At 44.0% G+C, this 21,819-nt stretch overlaps 1 protein-coding gene across 1 annotated transcript in view; it reads right to left on the reverse strand.

Annotated features, from left to right (window-relative positions):
• Positions 1 to 21,819, reverse strand: part of SLX9 (SLX9 ribosome biogenesis factor) — a 397,849-nt gene that overhangs the window by 47,785 nt on the left and 328,245 nt on the right. Inside the window, exon 3 of the mRNA XM_069225711.1 lies at positions 14,063 to 14,131. Within this exon, the coding sequence (XP_069081812.1) occupies positions 14,063 to 14,131 (69 nt within the window). The remainder of the gene's footprint in view (positions 1 to 14,062; positions 14,132 to 21,819) is intronic.

Consider the following 21,819-nt stretch of genomic DNA (forward strand, 5'->3'; position numbering starts at 1 on the left):
TGATGACCAACTACTTCTAGTTGGAGAATACGTATGGCCTGGCCTGGCATTATGCTGCCTCTCTCCCAAGCTTGCTGCGCCTGTTCCTCCCTCCTCCTTGCCATCCATTGTCTAAGTCCATGCCCCTGCTCCCTCATTATAGCGCTGTGCAGCCATTGCTCTTCCCGCCTGCCCTAAACAGTTAGCCTTCTGCCCCATCCACCTCCTCCCTACCCTCTGTTGTCTGAGTCTATGCATCAGTACCCACCTCCTACCCTGCATGGTCCGATGTGTTGCCACTACCCTCCATTTAGTTTGATGTCCCAGCCCTCTCCTTCGGCCTCTGTTGCCAAGTTCTTTGCCCCATCACTGCCATCCTGCTTAGCCTCTGTGCTTAGCTTGCTGCACCTACCCTCCTTCCCCCTGCCCTCGGATGTCTGTGTGCATACCCCTGCTCCTTCCTTTATGACCAACATGTTCCATGGACCTGCTAATGCCCGCCCTATCTACTCTGACTGTTCTGTTGAGCTGCCACTGCTCCTCCCACCTGCCTAGCATGGTCAGATGGCTGCCACCTGTCTCTGCCATCTTCACCCTGCCCGTCCGAGTTCCACACCCCTACCCCTCCTTTCTGTCCTCCATGGTCTATTTTGCTGCCACTCCCTGGTCTGATGTGCTGCAACTGCTCCTCCTGCCTGCATAGTCTGTTGTGAAGTCCCTTCCCCTGCCCAGTCTTGTCTTTGCCCAGCTCCTACCCTCCACCTTCTGTCCTCCATGGTCCCTTGTGCATTCCCCAGCCCCCTCCCTCGTGACCACCATGGTGTAGTGAAATGTGTGTGTTTGACTACTGACTTCGTGTTGCACTCCTTTGCACCTGGCTTAGCTGTCCAGTGTTCACCAGTATCAGACTCAATTTTGTATTCAGTTTAGCCTTAGCTTCATTCTGCCTATTGACTTTATCATAGCATTAGACACTGCCATGTTAACGGCTGCCCGTGATTTTCCACGTTGTCTGTCTTGTTTTCATTCAGTCTTGTTTTCGTACTTTTTTCCCACCAAGGGCTTTGGTTGATAAGAATGTACTCAGACGGCAGGGAATGTCCTTGCTTGGACTTGACATCTTGGGATTGTGTCCAAATCCCAAAGTGTTATTTTCAAAGCATACCTAAACTTGCCAGCATGTTTGAATACTTCTTGCGCAACTTGAGGGGTTTTTCCAGAAAGCTCCTTCTTTATTTTTTTAAGATATAAAACAGATCCCGATCAACAGTAGGAGATTCAGAGACCTCAATCAGGATTCAGATGCCTGATATAGATTTCCAGTGAGGGTAGAGATCTCTCTTTCTCGCAGTCGAACGGGGTCATCGGCTTGCTGGCAGGAGAAAGACGAAGCACCTGACAAGCCCTACGGTGATACATTTTTAATTCATTATTTGCTTTGCATTATAATATAGATACATATAATTGCTGTGTATATTGCAGTGGAGAATCATTCATGTATGTTTTTCATTTAATTGCTGTGACCATTTTTAAACGTGTGCTTTCAACATGCTAATCTCCTTTTAGGAACCCTGCATAGTGAAATAATAAATGTCTTCTTTGGACTAAGAAGTGCATCCCAGAGATTTTTTGTCAGTACATGAGTATTTCAGCTCGGTCATTAGTGAAAGCAAAACACATGGCCATTGTGCTGCCACTAACCCTCACGCTTGCCATGCATGGCTTTGTGTGCTGCCACAGCTCCTGCAACCTGCCCTGTGTGGTCTGCTTGTTTCCCTGACCCCTCATAACTTCCCTCCATGGTCTGTGTCTATGCCATTATAGTTTCACTGTTGCCCTCCGTGGTGTGTTGTGCTTGCCAACCACAATCAGCTTGCTGCTCTTCCCTGGCCCCTTGACCTCTATTTACCATGTGCAGACCCCTATCCACACCCTCCTGCCTTATCTGGTCCATTGTTGTGCCCCTGCCCCCTCTCTTCTACCCTTTATGGTCCATTATGCTGCAACTGTCCCTCCTCTCTGTCTGTTATGGTCAGCTTGCTACCCTTTCCTCTTTCCCCTCTGCTGTCTGTTGTCCATGTGCACGGCCCTGTCCCCTCCCTATTACTTTACATGGTTCATTGTGCTGCACTGCCGTCGCTCTTGCCCTGTGTTGTGTATTGTGCTGCTGCAAACCCTGACACCTGTCCTGTAAGGTCAGTGTGGTGCCTCTGCCCATTTCCTCGTGACAAGTCCAAGTCCCTACTCCATTCCTCCTGCCCTCTGTGATTCAATGTACCGTACTTGCCAACATTTTAAACTTGGTAAGAGGGAGAGTTTGAAAAAAAACGGTGGAATTAATTTTCCCCATTTACTTACAATGAAAAAGAAGAGAGTTTAGCTAGGAGGCAGATAAAATAAAGACCTTTTGGGCATAAAAACATCAGGAGTCTCCTGCCTTAATCAGGTCTGTTGGCATGTATGGTTGTACTGCTAGTGCCTCTTTCTCCTGCCCTCTGTGGTCTGTTATATTGCCACAGCCTCTCTTGCCTGCCCTGCATGGTTTGTTTGTTGACCCTGCCCCATTTTCACCTACCATCCATGGTCCGTTGTGCTGCTACTGCCCCTCCCACCTGTCCAGCATGGTCAACTTGTTGCCACTGCACCCTCCTCTCAATTATCAGAGTCCGTGCCCCTGAACCCTGCCTCCCCACAGTATTCTAATGAACAACTAGATTGCTAACATTCTATGTTTATTACAAAACTGTGGCATGCCTAACACCATCTTGATGTAATCAAAACTGTAATACCTAAAGCATTTTCTTTAGAAATTATAAAAATGAGAGTGTCTTATTCCCATAGAAATTATGGTTAGTTCTCTAATAAACTAAAATGAGAACATATTTTCTGAGTTCTTAAATAGCAACAAAGCACTTTTAAATTATTTGCTATCTTGATTTTTGTTTTAATCCAGTTGATCACTTGATAATATGTACACATAGGTGAGAGAATGTGGGCCTATGGCCAGAGCTGCAGACTCTGCAACTGGGGAACCAGGTTTGAGTTTCGGCGTCAGCACGATATCCTGTGATTTTAGGCAAATCACTTAATCTTACCATGCCTAAAACCAAAATGAATGTGTCTGTGTGTAATGTACCTGATGCTCACGTAAAGCACTCTCATACCTTTGAGTCAAGTCTGCGCAATATGAAACTGCAAAATTGTTTTGCACACTTCTGTCATTAGGCTATACTTGCGCTACATCTGGATGATATTTGTGCTACATTTGGGCTCCTTTTTCTCTAGTGGCCCTCTTGGGAGACTTATTGTTATGAAGCTCTCTAATCTCTTTATTTACTGCAGTAGCCTCAGTAGAAAATGCTTTCAGTTTTCCACTTCGATTCCACCAAGATGGCGTTCAGATTTGACAAACCTTTAACATGAATTCAGAATGTTAGCACTCTAGTTGCTCATTAGAACACTGTAGTATATTGCTGATTACCAGGGAGTTAACTGGCAGTCTGCTGTTGGTGTTGAAAGTGCATGTTCTGTCTGCATGTCAGAATGTTTTAATGAACTAGAAGAGGAAGATATTTGGGAACTCACTTAAAACGTGTCCTAATTTTTCTTTCTACAGCACTAACCATAATTTCTATGACAAAATGAATCCCCTCATTTTGTTCCTTTCGTAATTAAATGATTTATGTTTTACCAGTTTGACTCAATCAAGATGGCTTCAAATGTGCCACACTTTTGCATTACGTAAGACTGTTACTGCTCTATTTGTTCTTTAGGACACCCTGGGAGGCTGCAGTAGAACACAATGGAATTAACTGATAGGCCACTCTTGTTGGAAGTACATGTTTTTCTGCGAATGTCAGACTTCATTCTCATATGGCTGAGAAAGACAGGGTGAATTTAATGAAAATATGCTTTCATTTTAGCTTCTGGAGCACCTTCCATATACATCTATGGGAAAACCGTGAGAAAACAGTTCTCTCAAACATGATTCATGAAATTCCAGCAGAAGGCTTTTTCACAGGGTAAACTCATCTCGGAACACACTACAATTCCTAAAATCAGTATGGTTCCATCAACACATGATTTATATTGGAACTAAAATCTGTTATCACCCTTTATACGTTCTCCTTTTTGTGACCCTCAAAATGTGTCATTCACTACAATGCATTTTAAATTGGGAGCATGCCTCAGAATCCTGTAAGTGCTGTCACAGCATGCTGGACATGTTGAGTCCAGCCAATAAAGAGGGGGGGGGCATTTGGGACCCTCCCTATAAGCCTCTTAGGATCTGGGTGTGCTCACTCTGCCTACTTACATATTTTTTAAATTAATTTTCAGGACACAGGGACCAGGTCCCTTAGTCTTGTAATGACTGCCAAAACATATTGTTCAGGTTGTCACCAACCAATCAGGATTTACTAGTCTCCTTTAAATTGGCCAATCAGAGCATATCTGAAGACCAACTGTCCAGAAATACATATTTCTTTTTCCTTTAATATCTGAGAAACTACTGAACGGATTTACACCAAATAACAAAAAGGTCGCTTTCTGGACCAAGACCTACCTTTCTGCCAAACTCGATGTAATTCTGTCTAGCGGTTCAGGCTGCAATTGTGTTTAAAACCCCTAAGGGAAACTGCATGGGGAAAAAGTGTTTTGCAATCTCTCCCTTATTCTCAGCCCCTGCTTGGCGTATCACCCCAAAACGTTTACCATAGCAGCTGAACCGAATGTCGTACTAATTTAAAAAAATTAGTGAAGATTCGTCAAAGTTATTGCCATAACAAAAAATGTTTTTCCTACTAAAACTAGGTCGTAAGTTGTACTACCTACTGGTGACCGCCAGTATGTAATATATATATATATGTATGTAAAATATATATATATATATATATATATATATTATATATATATAAAACATTTTTTAATTTGGGTAACCCCACCTTTTTTTAAAAACTTATTATAAAAATAAATATTTTATTTTGTGGTGAGCCCCAAAACCCACTTTTTTGTGACCTTCCCACCCAATTCCTTTACTCACACCTAAACCCTAAAAACACCCTTACCACCCTATACCCTTACCCACCAATAAGCCCCAAAAACCCTTTTACCACCCAATTCCCTTACCCACACCTAAACCCTAAAAACATGCTTACCACCCTATTCTTTTACCCACCTCTAAACCCTAAAATTACACTTACCATCCTTTTCCCTTACCCACTCCTAAACCCTACAAATACCCTCACTACCCTATTCCCTTACACACTCCTAAATCCTAATATATATTTATACTCACTGAAAAAACCCAAAGGTTATCGCTACAGTTAGGTTCTGAATTTACTCATTCAAAACCAACTCGTGCCCTAAGGTAACTATAACTCGCACCCCCGCTGTGCACAGTTTTTTCCTCATTAATCTGACTGCTAATGATTCATTGATATTTTTAATAACATTACAGATGTTGTCATGATTGCTGTAATATCTTGGGTAATTAGCAGTGCATGGCGAGGGTGCGAGTTAATAGTTACCATAGGGTGCGAGTTCTAGTTGCCTGAAATAACTCTTACTATAACCGCTGAATTTCTATGGTTTTGTACGAGTAAATTCTTAACCTGACTATTACGTCCCTGTAACCTTTGGGTTTTTTCAATGAATTTCGTTTTTTTTTCTTCTTTTTTTTAAGAGTAAAGTAATTTTAATCACTATACCTTAATCCAACCACCGTCGCGCAAGGCCTTTGGCCAACCCCTTATAACCACTAGGCCACAGGTGACTCTTTACTTTGTAGTGCCCAGAAGTATCTGTGAAATTCAACCCACAGATTTTGATGGCAAAAAGACGTAATTGTTACATCACAAGGAATGTTAAGCATTCAAAACACAAGGAAATAGACATGCTGCCATGAGATACCAGGATTTCAGCCTTCAGCCTATTGACTGACAGTCCGAGAGCTTTACTAGTATGTCACAAGTGCCTCTGTAATGCTGTCCTTTAAAACGTAAGTATAACATCCTGACCAAATATATTGCTGATGTGACGCTGTGAAGCCCCTCTCTCTCTTCCATCGCATTAAGGGATGGAACAGAGAGAGTGACAGGACCGCAGGGGGAGCCTCAAGGTCCCCGCGGTCCTTGCGGGCTACCTGTGTCCTGCAGGAGCTGGCATTGCTCCCCCAGGCAGGGAGCTGCTTTTAATATTAGCTTCCTGCTTGCGGAAGCAATGTTTTCATCTGTCTTTCCTGCACGCATAGTTGCATGCAGGGAAGTAAGATGAAAACCCCGCTTTCTGCAAGTGAGAGCTGTTTGACAACTATCACTTGCGGAAAGGGCACTTTGTTTGCTTTTGCTTGGTGGGCACCCTGGGACATAGCAGGAGCTGGCCCTGGGAGGTGGTGGTCCCCAGGGCCATCATGGCTTGAGGGAGGTCACGTGGCCCCCCTCCAACTGTGAATTTAGCCTCAGGGAGGTGGCGGTGTCCGCTGCTGTGGAGGTCCAAAATGGATTCCCTATCTTATTTTTTTCATGTTTGCCCCGGGGAGGTGGTGGTCCCTGGGGCTGCAGGGGGGTGGGGTGGGGGAATGAAGAGGAGCACGCAGCCCCTTGCATTCAAATAGAAGGAAGCCCCGGGGAGGGAGTAGTCCCTGAGGCTACGGGTGGGTAGCGCACCCTTCCCTGCATTCAAATAGAAGCAGGCCCGAGGAGGTGGCAGTCTACGAGGCTACAGGGTGGTGGCCATGCGGCACCCCACATTTAAATACAATCAAGCCCCAGGGAGGTAGTGGTCCCCAGGGCTGCAGGGGGGTGGGGGGGGAGAACAGGCACCCCCGCATTCAAATACAATCAAGCCCTTGGGAAGTGGGGTTCCCTTGGGGCTGCGGGCGTGCCCTCCGCATTCAAGTACAATAAAGCTCCAGGGAGGTGGCAGTCCCTGGGTCACTGGAAAGCCCGGGAGGAGGACCCATGCGCCCCCCCATCCTTATTTTTTACTTTGCCCCTGGGACCTGGCCCACCCACTTCCATATTTTTTTTGAGGGACTCAGATGGTCCCAAAATGGTTGCCAAAATTTCTTCATTGAAGTGTTGACAGCCAACCAGAGCTGTGCATTTCCGTGCATGAACTCTTCATAATTTGCTAAGCTGTCACGGCCAGAGATATACACATTTGGATTTCCATAAATTTCTCAAAAACAGATTTACACCATGTATGCAAAAGCATATTCTGCATACCGAAAGTTACCTTTCTGCCAAATTTGGTGTAATTTCGTCCAGCGGTTCGGGTTGTAGTCGTGTTCAAAGGTCCTATGGGAATCAACATGTGAAACTTTTTTGACCCATCCCTTTTTCACTGCCCCTGCTTAACAGATCACCCCAAACTTTCTGTCTGGAACAAGAATCACCGGCACACTTTTTTTTGGAAAATATTGTGAAGATTCGTCAAGCAGTGCCAAAGATATAGGCAAGTCAAAAAACGCTTTTTGTACGGAAACATGGTTCTATCTATAACCACTGGAAAAAAACAAAGATCAGACTAATGTTATAGTTCGGTGCATCTGTCAGTGATAAGATTAATGTTTTGGACTAAAAAAAACACACAGACATTCACCAGTAATAGTTAAGAAAGCTAACTAAATCATCCGCCTCCGCCATGCACTACTTATGACCTCACATATTACATTACTCATGACACGGTCTATGAAATCACTGATGACATCAGGTGAGGCGGGGGTTGGCAACAGGGCCTGGCCTGTGTCCAACCCACGGGGAGACAGCCAACACCCATTAAAGGGAGCCAATCCCATACTGCGATTGGCAATTTGTCGTATGTGGCGTAGGGTTGGCTGCAGGAACTACCCAAAGGCAGTCAACCCCCCTCCACGCTGGGCACAGCCTTTGGTCTAACATGGAGTGGGGTTACATGTTCAGCCAGGCCTTGCTTCCAATTTCCCGCAGGTAGCCAACCTCATGCTGCACACAGCTTTTGGCCATGCGCAGTGGGGGTTTGGCCACAGTGCTTGGCTTGCCGTCTGGCCCTGTGGCCAATCCCCACCCAGGTTGACACCCATGCACAGCTTCTGGTGTGTGCAGCACAGTGTTGGCTTTGGGCTCCTGTGACCCAATCCTCAGGGGCCAAAAAAAAAAAAGTATATATATATATGGTCCAGTAGAAGGCGTTTTGCCGAAACGCGTTGACAGACATCTCATTCGGGACTCTGAATTACCTGTATAAGCTAAATAATAAATTTATGAACTAAACACGAGCGCTTTGGACTCAATTGACTTCGACACTTGGGAGATACGTGATGGGATCGGTGCAGCCGTCAGATGGCTATCAGTCCATCTGTTGAAGAAATAATATATATATATATATATATATATATATATATATATATATATATATATATATATATATATATATATATATATATATATATGTATATATATATTTATTTCAACTGCTCCTGCTGTTCTTCCAACGCTGGCCTTACGGAGCTGGTGCACCATTATGGGCGCAGGACCCATATTTAAATATCTCAATTTGAATTGTAGAAAAACGGCACTCCCAACAATTGTTGAATAATGACGAGATTTATTTACAAAGCCATTCTACAAGGCTTGTCAAGCCTGGACGCGTTTCGACCATAACGGTCTTTGTCAACAGCCAAAGTCATTATAACAATCTCCCCTCAACCTTTATAACCTAGTGCATCAACATAAAAGAAATACTATGAAAATTTCATGAAACCAATTTGCACTTCTAAACACACATAACTAACAATGTTACTTCCCCCACATGGTTAATCACTGATACACCTACAGTGTTAAATTATGATTGTATACAAACGCATGGGCCACTTAACAATCCTTATCAGCATTAATATCATCAAGCAATTATTCATCCATTACCCTAGTAAACATAAAATTATGTATCATACTTCTACGATTCAGATCTACGGGCCCAAAAAAAAAAAAATATATATATATATATATATATATATATTTTTTTACATGACATTCATCCCTCATTATTTTCTACATCTAATTATAATATATTTCATGCAAATTTATGGTGGATATCAGCCAATGTGAACAAAAAGTTCCTCATCCTTATTAAGACCCCAAGGATGGTGACTATTAAGGCAAATGATGTATTCGGATTCTAGTTTCCTGAGTCTTTTTTCTCTGTCCCCACTTCGCGGTGTGGGAAGTACCCTGTCTATTCCAAAAAATGACATCCTATCGCTCAAACCTGCATGATTTGCGTTGCAGTGGCGGGCTACAGGGTAAGCGGGATCATTATTCTGGATAGCCCGCCAATGTTCTAAAATCCGTTTTTTAAGGGAAAAATGGTACTTCCTATATATTGTAATCCACATGGGCACAGAATAACAAATTGCAAAATCCGAATTACAACTAAGGAATTTCGTGATCCTCTCTGTTTTTCCAGTTGGTAAAAAATAATCCTTGCGATTTATGCTGTTTTTACTGGCCTTACATTTAGTGCATCTATAGAAACCTTGTTGTTTGTCCAGGAAAGTCTCCCTATTTCGCTTGGAGTAGCTATGTACTAACATGTCCCGCAGGGAGCCACTTCTTCTGTATGTCACATTAGGCTGGGGGCTTACTAACTGGCCAACCACCTTGTCAGCTCTGATTAAATGCCAATATTTAATCAGAATTTTTCTTACTGCGAGGGATTCTACATTGAATGTTGTTATAAAACAGAGTATTGGTGTTATCTCCCCTATCTCTCAGATGGAGGAGACCATCGCGCTGGGACATTGCTACTTGCTGGCATGCCTTGGATAAAACTCTTTTAGGATAGCCCCGCGATCTGAATCTGTGAATCATCTTCCCTTGTTCATTCATGAAACCCTGAGCTGTACTACAGTTCCTTTTAGCTCTGAGAAGTTCACCATAAGGTATACTCCATTTTAAGTTTGGCGGGTGATGGCTTGATGCATGTAAAATGCTGTTACCAGATGTGCTTTTTCTATACAACTTTGTCTGAAGAGTACCATCCTCCACCCGAACTTCTACATCAAGAAAATCAATACTTTGTTTATCTATCTTGTGTGTAAATTTCAGATTCAAATCGTTTGAGGGTAACCAGTTCAAAAAATCATGCAATAATGGTTCGAGACCATCCCAAATTAGAAAAATATCATCTATATATCTGGTCCAAAAAGCAATATGCTCAGACCATTTTTCTTTCTCATCAACCCAAAAAAAAAAAAAATAAAATATATATATATATATATGTAGGGGAGGAGGCATGCAGCCCCTCCCCCAGGGCTGGTTTGAATAGAAAGAAGAGGGTGGTGTGTGGCCCCCTTACCAACCTTTAAAAGGCCCCTTGAGCCCTATCCCCTGAAGCCAAATGCAAATAAACAGGGGAGTAGGGTGTGCATCTCCCTATCCGATTCATAATAGGTCCTAGGGACAACATCCCCCAGGGACAAATACAATAAAAAAATAAAAAAGGGAAGTAGGACCATATGTCTCCCCTCTCTAAGCCTTTTTGAGCCCCAGAGACCCCATCCCTGGGGCCAAAATCTAAGGGGAAGGGGCGTGCGGCGCCTCTCCAAGAAGCCTATTAGGCCTTGGGGAATCCTATTCCCTGGGGCAAAGGTTTACAAACTTCATACAAACAGCCTCTTCCCAGAATAAGGTGTGGAATTCCAGAGCACTACATCCACAATTTCAGTTTACATTTCTAGGCGAATGATCTGCAGCTAACCTAGCATTGTGTGCATTAATCTGCATCAGCACAGAGAGCCTGATTTGAGGTTAGCTTTAATGTTTATCTGTGATAGAAGTCTGCAAAAATGATTAGCAAAACTTGCATGTTAATCTGGAAAATGTAGGACTATCTCTGTGATTTTAGGCAATTTAGGATTGAGGGAATGGAAATATGGACAAATGGCACATTGGTTCCGGCTATCTCACAAATGCCAACGGGTTATCTCCCTGTGGGGTTTCTGGCGGTTACTGATGTAAATCGAAACATTTATGAATAATATTTATGAGAAAGTGGACAATTTGCAAGGCCTATCTACTGAATTCATAGTAGTATACAAGTGCTCTCTGTTGAGATTTGGAAATGTGGCTCAATCAAACAATTCTGACAAACTTAAGAGTATCATCTATGGGAATCAGAACAATTTTTATCAATCAATCAGCATGCATTTATATAGCGGTGCTTCTCACCCTAGCGGGTATCCAGGTGCTGTGCTGCTGTGCCACTTTCAGTCTCTTTCTAAAATGGGTAAGCAAGGGTGAGGTACGGAGGGAGAGGTTGCTCCAGGACTTGGTGGCGTGGTAGAAGTGGCAAGCTCCTGTGCGGCAGCATTGGATGTGTGCTATCTGGGCGAGGGCTTGGTGAGAGGAGCGGAGGTTTCTGGGGGATCGGTAAAAATTCAGGCCATGGTTCAAGTAAGAGGGACCTAGGTTGGGGAGAGCTTTGTAGGCGAGGGTCAGGATCTTGAATAGACATCTTTTCTGGATGGGGAGCCAGTGGAGGTTTATGAGGTAAATGGTGATGTGGGTTCTCCTGGTCAGGTTGAGGATGAGTCTGGCTGCTGCGTTCTGGATCGTCTGGAGCCTTCTCATGAGTGCAGTAAGAGAGGATGAGCTGGGTGTCGTCAACGTAGGAGACTATGTTGAGGTTGTGTTTACGGATGCTGTTTGGGAGTATTGACACGTAGATATTGAAAAGGATCGGACTGAGGGTGGAGCCTTGAGGGACGTCGCAGAAGGTGTACTTGGGTTGAGATGTGAAGGGCAGGATGAAGATTCGCTGGGTGAATCCGGAGAGGAAGGAGGTGATCCATTTGAGTGTGTCGTCAGTAATTCCGATCTGTTGCAGTCGGCTGATGAGAGTGCGGTGGGAGACGGTGTTAAAGGCTGCGGAGAGGTCGAGCAAGATCAGGGCAGCTGATTCTCCTCTGTCAAGTAGGGCGCGGATGTCATCGGTTGCGGTAATAAGGGCTGTCTCGGTGTTGTGGTTGGCTCTGAATCCTGATTGTGAGGGGTACATTAGATTGTTTTTCTCCAGGTGTTTGGTGAGTTGGAGGTTGATGGCTTTCTGTAGGACTTTTGGGGAAAACAAGGGCAGGGTAATGGTACGACAGTTTTGGAGTTTGCTGGGTTCTGCCGAGGGTTTCTTGAGTAGGGGTCTAACGTCTGTGGGTTTCCATGCATCCAGATAGGTGGCTGTGGTGATGGAGGTGTTGAGGATGGTGGTAAGATGGTGGCTGATCTTGTCTCTTTAGAGGATGAACAATCGGTGGGGGCAAGGGCCGGTGGGTGCGCTGGAGTGGATGGAGTTCATTAGGGTTTTTTGTGTTCGCCGTACTGAGTTGTTTCCATGCAGTGAGCGGGGGGACAGCTGGTGTGGTGGAAGGGATGCAGAGGAGATCGGTGGTTTGGGGAATTGAAGTTTATGTAGATGTTTTGCAGAGTTTCTGTGAGGGGGGGGATCACGTTTTCGGTGTTTGACGGGACGGTGAGCTCTTTAACAACGGTAAAGCGTTCCTTGGTTTGGTTGAGAGTTTATTTAAATTTTATACCAATTAGACCTTAACTCTAACACAAATAATCACCAATAAGTTCAGAATCCATATTTACCATAGATTACCCCACACCACATTTATCATAGTACATCAATGATCAATTACTAGTGTATCAACTTTGAAGTGACCATACATAATCACATCAATTTGTTTTGTTATTGCCACTAGGTCTGGGCTCTCGACATAGCAGGTAAGTATGAAGAGGCCTAGCTGCAGGGTGGGTTATAGCAGTATAATTTTCAACAATCTCATAGCTGTGTAGTAATTAATTTATCTAGGTCTTGTGCAGCACAGGGATAGTACTCGTCCACCGCATTGCAACCCTTTGCTTGGCCAGCAGCAGCAGTATCGACGAGAAGTTCCTTGCAGTGCATGGTACCTCCAATGTATCTCCCAACAGGGCCGCCAGCAGCGTGCTACCTACGTGGATGTTAATCATTATCCAGTCAGATGAGAATATTTTGCACCAATATATTTGCACAGGAGAACAGAGCCATGCAAGGTGCATAAACCCATACTCTCCTCATAACATTATTTTTTTGCATCTAATGGGATCCGCACTGGTGAATTTGGTGACTCGCTCAGGAGTGACATACATTATGTGCATGAATTTAAAATGTATGAGTTTATGTTAATGACTGAATAGGATGTCACGTACTTGGGGGAAGAAGAACTTCCACCATTTATCTGAATTTTGGTACCCCAAGATCTGTCTCCCAATTATGCTTGCCGAAAAAGGCCCCAGTCTCAGGGATTGGGCGGTTTCAGCATAAAGAAAAGAGACCCCTTTCCTTATCTCTGGTCACTGATATCTTTTGGTTTCAGTAGCCATCTTTCCTGGAGGCTGTGGGAATGTTGGCCAATCTTTTTTAGCTGCATAACATGGCCTGCAGTATAATAATGTAGCCAATGGACTACCTTCCCTGCAGGATTAATACTCATTCACAGATATAAAAGAACCTTCTTGGAAAAGGTCACCCACTAAGGGAAAAGTGCAAGCTTGCAATATAGTTGCATTGCCAAGTTCCAGCAAAGGGAGTAGGCTACAGGGTTATGGAAATCCGAACATTCTAGTGTCTGAACAATGTGGATTATTAATCTACACAAATCTGGAAAAACAGAACAGGGTATCTATAGGACGCTGGTTGAAGCATGGGTTACATAATGGCATTCTGGAAAGTTCATCTGGGAAATACAGGGCGCATGTGGTGGTGGATCATTCATGGAAAGAGGAGAGAGTAGTAATCAAAAAGTGAAATTTCGAAAGCTTAGACTTCTGTACAGCACTGCTTCCCAGTGGTGGGGAACTCTTTTGCTGCTGCGTAGATGCCAAATACCATACATTGGTGATAAGTCATATATACATTGGAATGGATATAGAAAGTAGAGACATTTCCAGTTAATACACCCAGAGACTGTTCCACCCCACATACTCCCTGCATCCTGCAATGAGCTGCAAAGGAAGCCTGCATCAGCTATTGTCAGCTGTGGTACATTAAGGAGGGTTCTTACTCTGCAGCCATCTGTCACGTCTGAGCTTCACTTTTTCTTTCTTCGACAACAGTGGTTTTTCCTCAGCACCTGCAAATGCAAGAAAAGTTTGAAACTCTTACTGTGCACGAAGGTTTGATTTATTACACAGTTACTACCAGTCCGCAAAGTCCACAATTATCTAATTGATTAGGAAGAATGACTGATCATCTATTGAGTATCTAGCATTCAACTAGAAACACAATTATAGAAATACAGTATACCATGATATTAGAATGAGCATTTTATAATGAAACTTTGTTCTCTTAAGATTTGATTAGTTATCTGTTTGGATACTTCCACTACAGAGGTCTAATTTGGGTCTGTTGCACTGCAGAAATGGGGCAACTTCGTGTCCCTCACTTCGGGCTGTAAAATGAACAATCCACGTGTATCGTAAGTGACTATGACGCCTTATGTAGATGCAACCATGAACGAAGGAACGGGGGGGGATCCTTGCACCTCCTTCTGCCTAACTAGTGGACACAGAAGGGGAGACTAGAGTAAAGACAGGATAAGTGACATTGGGATCTGTGCTCCCGGCTACCAACGATAAACCATAGTAACTCTCAACCAAAAAGGTTACACACGGATACAACCAAAAATTGTGAACGTTAATTTCACAATGGGTAACATAAATCAAAACAAAACAGAACATGACAAAAACAAATAAATGTTTCTTTCAATCATCAGAAAGAAGACTAGAAGAAACTACAACCAGCAATGAGCGTTATTAACCAAGCCACATCCTTACCCTTGGTCTACATATCCCCTTCTGTTCTTGTGTGTTATGTCCATCTCGAACAGGGAAAGAGACGTAAACTGCTAGCATCAACCAAAGGCAAGCTGGAACAACAGTGCATGCACAACGCCACTACGTAAGCATCCAAACCTCACCCCTTCATGCCATGAACAATTGCCCATATGGCACAAACTTCCTTTCTGCTTGAGTAAGAAGCCTCACGAAGGTTGGGTGGCTTAAGGAAAAGGGCAAAGTTGGACAAAAAGTACTGGAGTCTGTACAGTCTTGCCCTTACAATCCGGGGCCTTCACAAGCAGCGAGATCATAATGGGGGCATTGCAGATATCAGAACTTCAAGTCTTAGATGACCCAAAGAGGTTTATGTCTGAGGGGAACAAGGCCGCAACGCCCAAATGTCTGTAAACGAGAACAAGTACTGTACAGCAGACTGAGGCCTTGGTTATGAGTGCCTTTGTAATGTGTGGCACCCATGAAAACCCCTCTTTGCAAGGATACAGTTATGGGTGGGTCAGACCTGCCACTATTTACCAGGTGAAAAATCATGGGGAATATTGGGACATGTAGACTGTGGTGCATAAAGCACCAACATTGGCGTGTTATTCCTCATTGAACAAGGAAAAGACTCACAATAGTGTCTTAGCTATCGCTTTATTTACCACATTACTGGCAAACCACAGGGTATCCACGTTTAACAGGAGGAATAAAGAGTAATCGAGGTCTAAGAGGTAATAACGCCATTGGAAAAGGCAGAAAGGGAACAAAGGAAGCTGCAGTACTGCCTTGTTTCTCTAGAATGCTAGCCTGGTTCCAAAAGGCAAGAACAAGTAACTCACTATGCAGCTGGTGAGCCAACTACAACCAGATGCCTTCTGGTAGCAGCAGGAGAGGCTAGAGGCTAGGGTGGTTACAGGAACAAGAGACGTGCCTGGGCCACTCCAGGAAGCACACCAACATCCCACTATGTTTGGGAACCCATTGAGCAACACAAGGAAAGGATGCATTCAATAGCCCTCTATATACCCACAGACAGCACGACTGCCAAGCAAGGTTGTTTGCAAGACAATGGAAGGAGGGAGCTGGCCTCGGTATAAACTCCATGTCACACGTAGCACCTAGGCAGGCCTCCTATTGTAATCTGGTTGCCACTGGTTGAATTTCTGCAGCTGCCGTCTATGGATAAAGCATATGAATTGAACAAGGAGCTGGAAAGATGAGACAGGACCCAGTATGTACAGAAAAATGTGCACGTGACATGGGGAGCATCATGCTATTAGGTGGTTCTCCCACTTCTGAGAAGTAGGTGGTTTGGAGTCAAGAGCAGACATGCCTGTGGCACAAGATACAGGAGAAAACCATAGGTGAGTCTGGGGAACACCTGCTGAAGTAGAGAATACTGGTAGAGAGTCGGACTGTAAAAAAAGGTAAGAGATGAGAGCTCTGGAGCTATTACAGAACAAAGAGTCTCATTCTAGATCGCCTTAATCTGTCCGATGCAATTTCGTAAACCCAGGAAACCACAGTTCATTAGTATTTATTAATTGTTCAAACAAAGCCAGTTTAGACCGTCCACCTAGTTTACGGATTCCTGCCCAACTGGACCAGGGAAGCAACTTCAAGGAGCTAGTCTGGTGTGTGAGTAGACCGATGTATTGCTCCAGGGCCTGTCTTTGACTATGTGGTTACAGGCTTAAATTCTCCTGAGGTCAATTATCCATATGTCGATAAAAAAGGTCCCTTTGAGTTGGGTAACAAATAACATTTTTTATCAGTGGAAATAAACAGCTTTGGCAGTGATTATGCCATTTACAAATAGACTTAAGTTAGGCAGTGAGGGGTGGGAGGAAGGGAAGTACCTCTCTGGAAAACAGCACACCCAGGATCCACAGAAGAGAGGGGGGCCCTCACTGATCCCAGGAATGAAATGATGGAACACAAGGAATAATGGAGAAATTGTCTATCGTCACTGGCCAACAATTTACTAATCAGGCACACTCAAAAGTTACATCATCCCCAGCCCTCACTCTCTACTCCGAACAATTTAAAGAAAGACTGAAGTGAGTCTTATATATATGGTACCACTCATGCAAACAGGAAAAAGAAAATGAATGTTATGGCACAGGTGGACATAGTCGATAAGCAGCAAAGACACAAATAGGCGATCTTTCACTTCCACCCACTCAGTATTGCTGGCTTTAAGAAAAGCAATTCATTTACATTTGTAAAATAGCTCCACTGCACTGCCCTGGTATAGGCAAGTTAAATCGAATGTTAAGCAATCAAACGTAGGGTTCACTTCACTTAGATTTTGTAAAAGCAGAACTGTCTTACTCCTCCAGTCTTAGGTGTGTATTACAGACGAATTTCCAGGTCTAATCTAAATCACAAAACATTTTCAATGAGAAATTGACTCTCACTTTAGGATTAAGGGATAACTCATATTTTTTTTAGGAATAAGACATTTTTGTGGGCATATTTTATTGCACTTGAGTAAGTGACTGCCTTTTCTAAAACAAATTTGTTACTAATATTTCCATAGCAAGAATATACTGAACAGGCTAAGAGGCAATTTGCTACTTAATACTGACTATTTACAAGGTTGTCCTAAGAATAGTTAAACTTTCATGCTGTGTGACAGTAGAGGGGCAGACGCTGTGTCCAACGAACAAGAGAAAATATTTGTGTTTGTGCGAAAGGATACTATATTGTCTCTTCTCCTACTGTAATTTGAATTCCAGAAATTCATAACTTACGTGTGGGCTAATTGAAGCATACACAAGCCTGTGGGGAGCCAGAGCAATGCAGCCATCCTCTAGTTTGTTTAAAGTAACTACTTTTAGTTTTTCTGTTTAATAGTCTCTTTAGCTTGTCTGTTAAGTGACTGCTGTTAAACAATTGTTTGCCCACACATCAATTAGTCTTTAGAATTTTGTACAATAAGAATGTATTTGAGCTGGCGACTTTTTGTTTAGGTCATGACTGAAAACAGAGCCCACAGTATTACCGGGAGGAACTCCTAGCAAATAGTAATAAAATGAAGTAGCCCGATGGATCAAGTTACCCTGAGACACCCATCCTAATTCGAGGCACAGTAGGGCTTGCAAGGTTACACCATTCAATCCAGAGCAACGGCCCAGGTGCCTGATGAGCTCTAGACACTTATCGAGAATACGCATCCGCCATTTTCCAGAAGAAGGTAGTAGCAGCATAAATGAGCTATTTCTAAGAAGGAACAAGAAGTTATGCATCAGTATAATGACAAAGCTCGATCCAGAAGGGAGCGAGGAACTGGAGGGAAATTAACTGTGTGGCGTTAAAGTGGAGACAGGAAGATATGGGAAGAACAAACTCTCAAGCTAGTTCCAGAAGCATTTATGTGACAGAATATTGTTTTACCGCTTTGGGACTGAAGAAGGTCACCCTAGGTAGGCTGTAAGGCAGGGGTCCCCAAATTTTTCTGTAACAAGAGCAAATTATGTTCAACCAAAATCATCCCGAGCTACTGATATTATCAGTGTTGTATTTAGTGGCGATCAGGCACAATTGCAATCAGCTATGTAAAAAAGAGGCCTTATGTACATGTAATGGCTCTAAATTGGTAATCCATAACAGTCATAACTGCAATGCCCCTGGCACCAAGGTAATAATATTAGTAATAAGTCTCCCCAACATTGCATGATTTATCACTCAATTATCGTTTTAAATATCTTTTGGAAATTCAACCATTTTTTTTTACAAACATAACCTTCGAAGTTATGAAATGCCACAATTTTCCTCTAGAATACACATTTTTCAATTTTGGTGTACATAAATCAATTCAACCAAGCAGAAGCTTTAATTTAGTAGACGGTGTTAGCTATTGGAGGTAGCTGGATAGCTACCAGCAGCTCACGAGCTACTCGTAGAAGCTTGCTGCAAGGCTTCTCATACCCACTAAATGGAGGTGACAGATGTGCCAACAACAGGATCCTATCAAATATATACGCCAGGAACACTCAAAGCATGTCAAAGGCTTACATGAAAGGGACTCCCTAGTGGAGTACCTTCATGACCTCAGGGAGCACCCTACAGAAAAGACGAAGACGCAGGAGAGCCCAACGGAGGCCATGATATGCCTCAATATGGTAGGTTTAGGGGCCTCTGCTGCTTTTTTCAATGTCTATACCGGAGCGTTGCTGCAGAGGCTGGAATCCTGATTGCAGTGTGTGGTAATGGTTATGGGACCCTTAAACCCTTCTGTGCCCAGGACGTAATCGTTACGTCCTGAGGCACAGTGCTCGTCTGTGACAACAGCAACTGTAACGACCGGAAGAGAAATGCAGAGCCAGAGGGGCTTCATAGGGAAGGAAAGGAATTTCCTTCCCTTTGAAGTCTCTCTCTGTGTTTCAAAAGCCGGATTGTAAAGCAATCAGTCTTTTGAAACGCCCACTAGACACCAGGGATTTATTTTTCAAATGAAACTGGCATGAGGGGAGCGACCCCTTGGGCAAGGGTCGCTCCGGGGGGGGGGGCATTTTTTTTAAGGCCTTTTCTGCCCCCCCAGGGGCAGATCGGCCTATTATTAGGCCGATCTGCCCCCAGGGGGTGCAGAAACCTCTAGGCACCAGGGATAAATTATTTTTTATTTTTTTATTTTAGAGGTGGGGAGCGACCCCTTAGGCAAGGGTCGCTCCCACAGGGGGCAAGTTATATTTAGGCCATTTCTGCCCCCTTTGGGGCAGATCAGCCTATTTTAATTAGGCCGATCTGTCCCTAAGGGGCGCAGAAACCACTAGGCACCAGGGATCTTTTTTTTATCGCCAATGTCACGCAAGGGGAGCGACCCCGTAGGCAAGGGTCGCTCCCCGGGGGGTGGGGGATGTAGGGGCGCAAAATTATTTTAGGCCATTTCTGCCCCCCCGGGGGCAGATCAGCCTATTGTTATTAGGCCGATCTGCTCCCAAAGGGGGGGCAGAAACCTCTAGGTGCCAGGGCTAGTTTTTGTGTGTGTGTTTTTTTTGTTTGTTTGTTTTTTTAGAGATGGGGAGCGACCCATTAGGCAAGGGTCGCTCCCCTGGGGGGCAAATTGTATTTAGACCATTTCTGCCGATTTTAGGTCAATCTGCCCCCAAGGGGGGCAGAAACCACTAGGCATCGGGATCCTTTTTTTCGCGCCAATGTCACGCAGGGTGAGCGACCCCGTAGGCAAGGGTCGCTCCCCGGGTGGGTTTGGGGGGGCAAATTTATTTTAGGCCATTTCTGCCCCCCCTGGGGCCGGCTGAGCTAGAAGCCAAAATCCACAGGTAGGCACTGTTTTCTGTGAAAAAATGTGAGGTGTCCATGTTGTGTTTTGGGCCATTTCCTTTCGTGGGCACTAGGCCTACCCACACAAGTGAGGTACCATTTTTATCGGGAGACTTGGGGGAACGCTGGGTGGAAGGAAATTTGTGCCTCTTCTCAGATTCCAGAACTTTCTGTCACCGAAATGAGAGGAAAAAGTGTTTTGTGGCCAAATTTTGAGGTTTGCAAAGGATTCTGGGTAACAGAACCTGGTCAGAGCCCCACAAGTCACCCCATCTTGGATTCCCCTAGGTTTCTAGTTTTCAAAAATGCGCTGGTTTGCTAGGTTTCCCCAGGTGCCGGCTGAGCTAGAGGCCAAAATCCACAGGTAGGCACTGTTTTCTGTGAAAAAATGTGATGTGTCCACGTTGTGTTTTGGGCCATTTCCTTTCGTGGGCGCTAGGCCTACCCACACAAGTGAGGTACCATTTTTATCGGGAGACTTGGGGGAACGCTGGGTGGAAGGAAATTTGTGGCTCCTCTCAGATTCCAGAACTTTCTGTCACCGAAATGAGAGGAAAAAGAGTTTTTTTAGTCAAATTTTGAGGTTTTCAAAAGATTCTCGGTAACAGAACCTGGTCAGAGCCCCACAAGTCACCCCATCTTAGATTCCCCTAGGTGTCTAGTTTTCAAAAATGCGCTGGTTTGCTAAGTTTCCCCAAGTGCCGGCTGAGCTAGAGGCCAAAATCCACAGGTAGGCACTTTGTAAAAAACACCTCTGTTTTCTGTGAAAAAATGTGATGTGCCACGGTGTGTTTTGGGACATTTCCTTTCGTGGGCGCTAGGCCTACCCACACAAGTGAGGTACCATTTTTAATCGGGAGACTTGGGGGAACGCTGGGTGGAAGGAAATTTGTGGCTCCTCTCAGATTTCAGAACTTTCTGTCACCGAAATGAGAGGAAAAAGTGTTTTTTTGGTCAATTTTTGAGATTTGCAAAGGATTCTGGGTAACAGAACCTGGTCAGATCCCCACAAGTCACCCCATCTTGGATTCCCCTAGGTGTCTAGTTTTCAAAAATGCACTGGTTTGCTAGATTTCCCCAGGTGCCGGCTGAGCTAGAGGCCAAAATCCACAGGTAGGCACTTTGCAAAAAACACCTCTGTTTTCTGTGAAAAAATGTAATGTGTCACCATTGTGTTTTGAGCCATTTCCTTTCGTGGGCGTTAGGCCTACCCACACAAGTGACGTACCATTTTTATCGGGAGACTTGGGGGAACACAGAATAGCAAAACAAGTGTTATTGCCCCTTGTCTTTCTCTACATTTTTTCCTTCCAAATGTAAGGCAGTGTGTAAAAAAGACGTCTATTTGAGAAATGCCCTGTAATTCACATGCTAGTATGGGCACCCCGGAATTCAGAGATGTGCAAATAACCACTGCTTCTCGGCACCCTATCTTGTGGCCATTTTGGAAATAAAAGGTTTTCTTGATACCTATTTTTCACTTTTTATATTTCAGCAAATGAATTGCTGTATACCTGGTATAGAATAAAAACCCATTGCAAGGTGCAGCTCATTTATTGGCTCTGGGTACCTAGAGTTCTTGATGAACCTACAAGCCCTATATATCCCCGCAATCAGAAGAGTCCAGCTGACGTAACGGTATATTGCTTTCAAAACTCTGACATCGCAGGAAAAAGTTACAGAGTAAAACGTGGTG

Source organism: Pleurodeles waltl, chromosome 3_1 (assembly GCF_031143425.1).
Source record: "Pleurodeles waltl isolate 20211129_DDA chromosome 3_1, aPleWal1.hap1.20221129, whole genome shotgun sequence".
NCBI classification, from domain to species: Eukaryota; Metazoa; Chordata; class Amphibia; order Caudata; family Salamandridae; genus Pleurodeles; species Pleurodeles waltl.